Genomic DNA, 10,523 nt, shown 5'->3' on the forward strand with positions numbered 1-10,523 from the left:
CCCCCTTCTTTCCCAGCATAGCCGATTGAGGTTGTCTTCTTCAGGCATTCCATACTAGCTGGAAGCTCTCGTTTAATGTAAAGTAGATGTACTTTGTTGGGATGAAGTGGCTTTTGATGGAAAGCTTCTGCCAGAACGTCCAGAAGTAGAAAATGGAAGACACTCATTGCCATTAGAGGGGTATGAAAGGAAAAAACGAGCAAAAGTTAGAAAGACTTTCTCGATAAAGGATGCATGAGCTGTGTGACAGAGGAAACAAGGAGGTGGGTAATAGAGGGGATGACAAAGAGGGACGAGAGAAAAGGTAAGTCCTGATTGGTAGGATTGAAGACACAGGAAAGGAGGGGAAGAACAAGAGGGGGTGGGGTAATATAGGGATGGCAAACATAAGAGAGACATGAAAGGTTGAATAGGAATACTATAGTTGCCTCTAGGTAATGGGTAGACAACTCTTTGAAATTCCTGATAATCTGGACAGACTTCCTACTTAATTTATCTCCATTGCCAGGATCATACGTGACACCTTACTCTACTCTATTATTGCACACAGCCTGACTTGGCATTACTTTCCTATAATATGGTTTAGTTTGAAGATTCTTTTTCCTTGGCAAATTGTCAACAGATTTGGGCATCTTGGTTGAGAGTGTGCATTTCAATACTTAATAAAAGGATACTCATAACAAGAACAAGAAGACTACGAGAGATGAATAGAAAGGCTAGTTAATACAAAGCAAGGATCAAATCTGCATACTTAAACATGAGCTGTTGTCAACCAAAGGTCTTGCACACAAATGCCGGTTATAGAATCATGACTTAAATATGAAATTTGTAAAGTAATTGTGGGAATGCTGTAGTAGATCATTCACAGAAAAGGGAATGGTGGCAAGACTGGGCATACTAATGGAATTTTTTTGGCAGGCTCAGTATGAGAGAGTGATGTTCGCACTCAGTGAAATGGAAAAAAGGACTCTTATTGCTGAAAGCATGTTGGAAGCAAATTTGCAATATCAGGCAGCCGATAATTGCCAGGTTGCTCCCTCCAAGTGGACTATTGGTCCTGCTGCAACACATAAAGGAGAACCATCACGATGGTCATGGCCAAGAATTTCCCCGAAGTAAACCTCTTTGATTAAAGCTCTCTTTTTGTTTTCTTTCATGTTTTCAGAATGGGGTGCAACCACATTATCTATACAAGGATATGTGCATTGGGAAAAGGAACTTACATGGTATGATATATTTAGTTGTCAAACGCCCAAGTGCAGTGAGTTTCAAAAGATATAAGAAGAGCACTACAGAAAAGAAAATATAACAAGAGGTTTGCTTCATGGCTGCTGGCAATTTCCCACGTACTCTAAATTTAACCCAAAGCTTTTTACACGCTTATGTACCTCTCATATCAGCCATTCATATTCATTGTCACATGAATGCTGATATCTAGGAAGGGATTCTACAGAATAGACACTTACATTAGCCTATGCATCTAAATAAGATAGAAGGGCGGAAAGTTGTAATGGGAAGAAGACGGCATTAGCTTATGCATCGGACGCAGATCAGTCTCAAGGTCCCTTTTGTTGTCTTGGCACAAAAAGCAACGTTTTACGCATAAAAAACTTTTAAAAGATTTCTCTTCACACAGTTGAAAAGATGAGTACAAGTAAAATGAATAAAGACCATTTAACAAATAGTAATGAGAATGCATGTACGGCCAGCAAGTACCAGAGAGAACAATATTTACCTAGAGAAGATGACATGATAGGGAATGTGGAATGCATTACCAATTCCTCATTGGGCTGGGAATAGGGACCACTTGACCATTTGACAGATACATGTTCCTGTGTGTTTCAGGCCTGTCGATTCTGATGTTTCTTCAGCTGGGTCACGTGGGTCTTTGCTTCCAAGATTAGATGGTGACAACCAGCAGCTTGCTGATCCTTCTCAAAGGCAGGGTTTACTATTACGTCGGTTTTCTCTTCCTTGGTGCGAAAGCCCCAAGGTGCTCTCTTTCCCCATACTCATTTTTGTCTGTGTACTACGTCTAGACTTAATAAGCAAGTTCCAACTTTTAGTGGCAGGGGAGCATAGGCGCTGATGGGCAAGGGGTTCTGTCTCCTCCTGGGCAAAGTTCAGAGCATTTTCCTGGCTGCTATTCTCCAACCACGAGTCCTCAAACCAGTTTTAAGAGTTCACAGACAACTCCTGAATGTCAAGATGAACCAGGAGTCCAGACCAACACATCCACAGTGTAGGAACTCAATAATTTGATTGATGCACACTCTAACAAGGAAACAGGGGCTAAAAGAGAGGACTACGGAATTGTTGACTCAAAATAGCTACTTCAAGCTACAATGAAGAGCTGCGGATATTTTCAGCTGCTGTCCAACGAGAGCACATAATGAGGCCAAGGTTTTTGAAATTGGATTGCCTTCATCTATTTGTTGATTTTTCTCTGTGCACTTTCACTGTAAAGGTGGATCCTTCTGGACAAAGCTGATTCCATGCAACTCAGAACAGAAATTCCTCTCTGTGTGATTGGCTGCTAGGACACTGATCAGAAAAGATTCAGGCCTCATAGATATTGCTGAGTTCCTGATGTGGTAGCACTTAGTTTTCAGGAATCAATCATTTTGAATATCTTGATTCAAAGGCCAACTTTGCCAAGGCAATGTGGTCATTAAAATTGTCCGGAAGAGTGTTGTTTCCTGATTTCATCATAGTGATATCTATTCTTTGATTGGCATATTTGAATGAAGGATGACAATACTGCCAGATATCATCTTTTTCTTAACTTGAATTTCCATTTCTATGAGTGAACTTTTTGCTTCTCAAACCAAACAAATGAAAACCTACGATGTTAACGAAAAGGAGATGAAAAACAAAATATACAGGGGTGCGATATGTCACAAAAAAGTGCTTTCCTAGAAACATGTTCAAGTTGTGTGTGGGTGCATGAATGATGAAGATATTATGTTTATGCCCATGACCTTCCACACCCAACTTTGGAGAAGAAAATTTTGCCTTGTCTACCTACCTGTTGTGGACAATCAGGGTTGAGATTCTCACTCATACACATCTGACATGGCACAAATCATGAACGGAACTATAGAAATGCTCTAGGGTCTACTCCGCATTATAAAAAAGGATGACCTACTTTCGTAAGGCCTGCCCCAAAAACTTTAATCTTGATTTGAGTTGATGCCACCACAATGACATGCCCTTCTCAATGGTTCTACGTGCTTTGTTTTGAGGATGAAGGAAAAGAGGCCGATGCCACAGCAATTGAATCCAGTTGCTCCATAGAGAAGAAAATATACCTAGTAGTTGGGAGAAGTGGCAATGAGCTATGTTGAGAGCAGCCACGAAGAGTAGGAAAGGACGGACAACAAGGATGTTTGCAAAAACATATGACAAGACTCTGTAGGCTCCTTTGGATGTCTCCTTGAGCAAGATGTGGCTCTTGCCATGAAGATGGGAAGGCCTTCGGTGGTGGGCGAGAGGAAGAATATAAGGGTGAAAGCAAAAAAGCCAACATGAATATGAGGGTGAAAGCAAAGAAGTCCTTAGTCTTTCGCTCGCACCTTTGAACTCCTTGACACTCACCAGCCCTTCCTCATAGTCCAATATCATCGATGCAATTGTATGACACCAAGATTCGTTCAATCAAGATGCATGGCGGTGCCTACCATAGAGCTAGTCTATGAAGAGCATCAGGAATTGTAGTGCACATAATAAATGCTGAAAACTCCTGCCAACCACACCAAGAATAAATAATACCAATAAACTCTTATTTTTCTCTTTAGAAAAAGGCAAATCGTTACTAGGCCCTTCCCATGGAGGGGTAGGCCAACAAGACATCCTCCCTTGTGTGATGTCAATCACCTAGAGTTCGGAACTCAAGGGGACAAACACCTAGCTTGCACTTCTCCACTCGAGGTTGTTACTTGTGTGTGTGTGTGTGTGAAAGAATTTCCCATTGACAGATTGCCTTGTCGAAGGCTTTTGCTAATTAATAATAGTCATCTGGAGCATGTTGACTTTAAAGCCTTGGTCTCTGATGCTATTCAATCTCTCTCTCGTCAGATACGCATTGGTTAGGATTATGCTTGACAGGTTGTTGTTGCTCGGATGCAGGCAGTTATTCGAGATTATGGCAAATCCTATATGCAAGCCACAAGGGAGACTGTAGCACATGCCAAATTTACTTGTCAGAGTTTGACCGAGCTTGCTCATCTTCGCCCTTTGTCTTCAGAGGAAAGCATGCTCTTATGTTAGGCTCAATTCTCTCTTCAATCCAATGATCAAAGAAAGCTTGCTAAATGGGAAACTCGATCCAGACAATGGGCTTTTTTGGATAAAGGCTGCTCTTCCAAGCAATTTTTTAAGAGTTTACACTACAAAAGACAGGCTGTCAATATCTGTTGGATCCGGATGCTTGATGGTTCTTGGTCAACATCTCGTTCAGAGCTTGTTGATTTATGTGTGCAGCACTTCTCCACTCATTTTGGGCATATGGATACTCTTTCTCCTCGGGTTATGTCTGCACATCAGCTTCTTTTGCAGCATATTCATCCAATTCTGTCTGATGCTCAGGCTTTGGGACTTGAACATCCTTCACTGAAAGGGAATTGTCTGATGCACTGAGATCCTGTGACAGATGGAAATCTCCAGGATGGGATGGTCTCATTGTTGAATTCTTTCTTGCATTCTGGGATCTTCTTAAATTCACCTTGCTAGAAATGGTAAATACAGCATGGCAAAATCAGCAGATGCATGTGTCATGGAAAAAGAGTCTTCTCAAGCTGATCTCAAAGAAGCAGCTATGTGATTCACTTGGTGATTGGAGGCCAATCACGCTCATGCCAGTCATTTACAAGATCATTGCCAAAATGGTGGTTGATCGGATTAAAGGTTATTTGCATGATGGGTTGCATCCCTTCCAATATGGCTTTGTTCCACGTCGCCATATCACAGATAACATTGCCAATGCTTATATTGGGATTAAATATGCCAAATACATGCAGTTGGATGTTCTACTCTTACAAGTAGATATTGCAAAAGCCTTTGACACAGTTCAATGGAATTTCATCTCGCAAACTATGCGAGCTTTGGGGTTTGGACAAAAAATGCAGCAGGCTATTTATTAGCTTTATAGAGATAGCAATACGGCTTGCATTCTTTCTAGGGATATCTCTGATGAGTGGACTCTTCGTTGTTCGGTCCGCCAGGGATGCCTTCTCAGTGCTTTATTGTATGCCATTGCTACTCATCCTATGCTGCAATATATTGATCATCTTGTGGCTACAGGATCACTTCATGGCTTGGAATTGGATGCTAATTGCAGCATGGTTGCTCAAGCTTATGCTGATGATTCTTTCTTTACCTCGAAGAATACGCCCCATGATCTTGGTGCCTTGATTATGCCTCTCTGTTTATGGTTTGGTAGCTGGTCTTCATGTTAATTTTCAGAAGTCTAAGCTACTCCCTTTGCATTCCAAAGACTGGCATAGTCTATTATGGCTCGGGGATATCATTTCACCCACTCAGTTTGTTCGTTATCTTGGTTACCCTTTGGGGTGGGAACTCACTCGCCGACAACAAACTGATTGGGTTTTGGCTAAGCTTCGAAAAAAGCTTGAGTATTGGAAACTGGCAACCTGGCCTTTGCACGTTCGTCTTTAAATAGTGCAGTCCATCCTTGTGGCATATATTCAATTTTACTTGCCATTGATCATGTTCACTAAGGCAGATCTTACATCTTTCATGTCTGTCTTTACGGAAATCTTCTGGTGATCCAAACATGGCAAAAAAAGTCTCAGGCTGCTTTCGATGCATCACATTTGTTCTCCCAAGATGCATGGTGGATTGAACATCACGGATATTCATGTGCATATTCTTGCCCACAGGGGAAAAATGTTGCTGTGATTTCTGCAAAGATGATCAGCCTTGGGCTCTTATGATTAGGACTCTGGTCACTCATATCAGTATTTCTGCATTTGGTCATTGGTAACTCGATCAATGGGATTTCTTTTTTGGCTGCATTGATGGCACTTTGCCTGGCTGCCCTTTTGTCTCCCGCTTGCTTCTTAACTGGAAGCATGTTCTTTCTCATTTGGAATGGAATGGATGACAATCTTTGCTTGGGAATTCTTTGAGAGCTGAAAGCATTCACTGGTCGAAAATCTTTCAGCCTCCCTTGGCTTTACAGAAACCTCGAAGTTTCTACTTTGTCTCGTTTAAAGGCATCACCTCGGTTGCTGATGTTCTAGATCATGCTGATACTGTGCTCCCCTTTTCTCTAGCAGCCACTACATATGGATTGGGCTCTCATTATCGTCTTTTGTGGCGATAAATTACTTCTATGCTTTCGCCTTTTATTCCGATTCCTCCTTTGGAACTCTAGGACCGGCTGGAAGATTGGACTTTGACTTCTCCAGGGTCCTCTTATCGTCCTTTGAGGCTATCTCAGATTACTGTACCTGCATTGTGTAAAATCATTTTGCTTCAACCTTGGGTTTCAGAGAAAGGTGATTCTATTTGGCGAATGCATCGCCCAGCCCAGCCAAGTGGTGGAGGAAAAGATTATAGCAACTTCGGGCCTATAAAGTACCGCTTTGGCAACATGTTTTCTTTTGGCGAGTTCTTTTAGGAGTGTTTCCATCTGGACAGCTATTAGCTCATCGACACATTGCTCCTGCACTTTGCCACAGATGTTCTGCTTCTTCGGAGACTGTGCCTCACTTGTTTTGGCATTGTCCATGCTCTCGTGAGTTTTTTTAACTGCTTCGATAGTGCCTGCGAGCGAGATTCCCATTTGTTCTGTTTGGGAAGTTCTTCTGGCTATTTGGGTTTCATCCATCCAGCAGACCGGAGTTTCATCTTTTCTTCATTTGGGTTCGCTACTGGGCACGATGGACTTTATGGACATGTAGGAATTGTAAAGTCTTTGGTGATCCTACTTTCTCTCTGTTTGGCTTTTTAAGGCGTTCTCTGCAGCAATCTTTCTTTGATTGCTTGCAGACCCGCTACATAGATCATGAGGTCTTTTTGGCATATACTGATTGCTACTCATATAATATAATCAATCAAAGATTTCACCAAAAAAAAAAAAGTGTGTGTGTGTGAAATCATGAAGGGATTTTGTGGTTCTGCTCTTGATTGAGCTGCTGGTTCCTTGCTATGGCTGTTGTTCATATCATCTCTAATCATCCACATCTCTGCTCCAGCTCATTCCTCCTTGATTCCTTTGTTACACATTGTTAGCTTTATGGTGCTTCATCGTTTGCACAGTTCATTGCAGAGTTTTCAAATTCTCTCTCGTTGCTAGTCAGATTTCTTAAAGTTTCTTTCTTTGATTTTCAACTACCTATGAGAGGTGACACCCATAATAGTTTATAGAACTTTAAATGCCATAAAAAGGAAGGTTCATTTATGTAGAAGAATTTAAGCTCCATCATTTCAACATTTATGTAAAGCTTATACAAATCACAATTTCAAAATGAAATGAAAGCTGGTTTCAAAAGACAATGTTTTCAACATTCATTAATTTTTGGAAATAAAAGAGAGCATGACCTCTTATCACATCAAGCTTGCTTCTACCCAAACTTGTAGAAAAGCCATTTGCAAAGCAACTTCATATAGCATGCAAATCAACTTAAGTGTATCTCAAATTAAATAACAAAAACCCTTTCAAATAGGTTTCACAAGATTGATTATATCTCAAATGAGAATCCAAAACTTTCAAATGGATAAATTTCAAGCTTCCTTGACAAGCTTTATAACAACTCTAGCAACTCACAAGCTTCTATTTAACTAGATTGTTAAGCAGCAATAATCTCATAATGTAATGAGATTCTATTTTTTAAGAACATCTCTTAACAATGTTTAAAATCTTTTAACAATATTTAACTTTCTAAAATCATTATCTCAATGTTGGTTTACATCAAGCTTAATCAAAAAACTAAACCCATATATTAGCTTAGAGTAGATCATCATACTATACTGTATTTAAAATTTGAACTTGGACAATTGGCCTAAGTCATATCTCACAATTGGCTTATAATTGAAATTAAGGATATCTTGGAGCTACATATTGTGGGTTGTGGGCTTCACAGGGCAGCTACGTCTACTCACTTGCATGATATTCTAGAACATCCTCTTGTGTGTCGTAAAATGCCCTTTATATTATTTGAGAATGAAAAACACGACCATAGATATGTCATCGTGAAACAAAGCTTCCAATCTCCATATGCCTCTCATCTTCTCCCATGTTGGGGAAGGCTTTGGAGACCATAAGAAGCTTTTTGGTTCAATACTTTTATGACCATAATCTTGTGTTGAGGTGCTTATTGTTGTGCATGCATGCATCACATGCACGCTCAAAAAGGTACTATATGGTCATAGAGACTCGAGAGAGTCATAATCAGACTCTACAGCGCCTACTTCTTTCTTATTGAATGTAGTAAACTTATCCTCATGAATAGTCACAAACCCAAACAACCTCCATTGATGGTCCTTCATTCAATGTATTTTCTTGGTGCTTCTTTTGTTCCTTCTTCCCTTTGGCTTATCTTTTTGGTCCAATAGCTTCTAATGCTTCATCACTTCAAGATGTTGACATCACTAGTCAACCCAAAGAGTTGAGATCTTTCCCTTACATACCAACCTAATAGAATAGCATTCACATCCTCCTCCTCTAGATTAGAGTCCAATGCCACTAGCTCTTTGATAACCAAATCTAAGAATTTAATTAGTATCATCATATTCTGGCAACAAACTGAACATTGATAGGATAGCTTTCACATCCTAAGAATTTTAGTAGTATCAATATATTTACTGTATATATATAATTAATAATAATAAACAATAGAATAGATTTCACATATGCTTCCTCTGGATTAGGGTCCAATGCTTCTAGCTATTTGATAATTGCTTGCATAGCATTCAAATGCATGCATGAATTAGATTTTTCAACGATCTCCAATCCAAACAACTCTTGCTTCTTAGATTTTTTCATCTTTGTACCAAGCACTTCCTTCAACAGTAAGATCATGTATCCACTACCAAAAGATCAAAATGATGTAGCCACTCTCAAGAGATCTTTCTAGAATACCACATGTGTACTCATTTCTCATCTTCCATATTCGTAGTTACATTGCATTCTGAGTCCATTTTGGAGTGGGATAATCATTTAATTCATTTTGAAATGTTATCAAATTCTTGTCAAATGTGTTCATGCCCATTTTAGTTTCTCCTTTGTTGACTTGTAGAAGATAGTCATCATGAACGAATTCCTATCCCTTTGCAATTCATTATATAGATTTTTTTAAAAATCATGTGATGATGAGTCTATTGTGGAATTGTTGTGTTGATGTGAGCTTGCCTATTATAGCTTAAAGGGGGGTTGAAACGACTATGGGATCAATATTAGTTGTATTTGTAACTATCATAGTGAGTCTCTATTGCTGAATTGTTGCATTGAATGGGATTTTACCTACAGCTTGAGGGGGGATTAAAAGGGTATGGTTGTATTTGTAACAGTCATGGAGAAGAGATATATATGTCATAGTGGCATGCTTCTTGCTAGACCAAAATACACAATAAGATTTAGCATAAAAGTGTGTCTTGAAATATAATTACGTTTGGGGCCGTCTATCCAATCTACATCATAGAACCGCTCAAGTTGTGGTTCTGCATATGGGTTCTCTTTGAGGTATGCCAACCTATGATTGGCTATCCCACTAAGGTATCTAAAAATCCATTTCTCCCCATTCCAGTGGTGGACAAACAACTTTTCCATAAACTGGCTCAATAGCCCTATTGCATAGCAATTATTAGCTCGTGTCGATGTCATCAAGTGGATGAGCTTACCAATCGTTTGTCAGTATAGTGTAGGATCTAAAAATTTTGCACTTTGCAGTTTCAGCTTCCTTTGCTTGGTGTCAATAGGTACAAAGGTATGGCATCCAACATCCCAAATTTCTCCAATGTAGAGTTGATATACCTTATTTGGCTGACAAATATGCCTTCCTCTGTTTGAGCTATCCCAACACCCAAAATATAATGCAAGAATCCCAAATCATGCATTTCAAACTGTCTGCAAAGATTGTCCTCCTTGATTACCTTGTTGTGGCTTTCCACTATAATCATGTCATCCACATAGATTGCTATGAGTGTGAGAGCATTTCTATTTCTCTTTACATACACCCCATGATTAAGTTTGCTTCTCTTGAAAACAAGTGTCAATCTTGTTGTACCAAGCCCATGGGGCTTGCTTGAGATTGTAGAGTGCCTTTTTCAACTTGTACATCAAGTGCTTAGATCCTTTGTCCACAAAACCTTCTAACTGCCTCATCGATACCTCTTCTTGTAGCTCTCCATCAAGGAACCCAGACTTGACATCCATTAGATGCAAGTATAATGGCAGTGACTAACCCCTACTACAAGCAAGAGAGAGAATAAGATAGTTTGTTTTCATGCTTGTGATTGGTGCAAAGGTCTCCTCATAGTCAATGCCTTTGGCTACACAT

The 10,523-nt window shown here is 39.8% G+C and overlaps 1 protein-coding gene across 1 annotated transcript in view; it reads left to right on the forward strand.

Moving 5' to 3' along the window:
• Positions 1 to 2,246, forward strand: part of LOC147905984 (uncharacterized) — a 35,434-nt gene extending 33,188 nt beyond the window's left edge. The window contains exons 17-19 of the mRNA XM_087381359.1: positions 919 to 1,115; positions 1,846 to 1,993; positions 2,073 to 2,246. Of these exons, the coding sequence (XP_087237485.1) occupies positions 919 to 1,115; positions 1,846 to 1,993; positions 2,073 to 2,246 (519 nt within the window). The remainder of the gene's footprint in view (positions 1 to 918; positions 1,116 to 1,845; positions 1,994 to 2,072) is intronic.
• Positions 2,247 to 10,523: the final 8,277 nt, after the last annotated feature.

The sequence above is a fragment of the Dipteris shenzhenensis genome, chromosome 1 (assembly GCF_047967505.1).
Source record: "Dipteris shenzhenensis isolate YYH24624 ecotype China chromosome 1, Dip_SZ_1.0, whole genome shotgun sequence".
NCBI lineage: Eukaryota > Viridiplantae > Streptophyta > Polypodiopsida > Gleicheniales > Dipteridaceae > Dipteris > Dipteris shenzhenensis.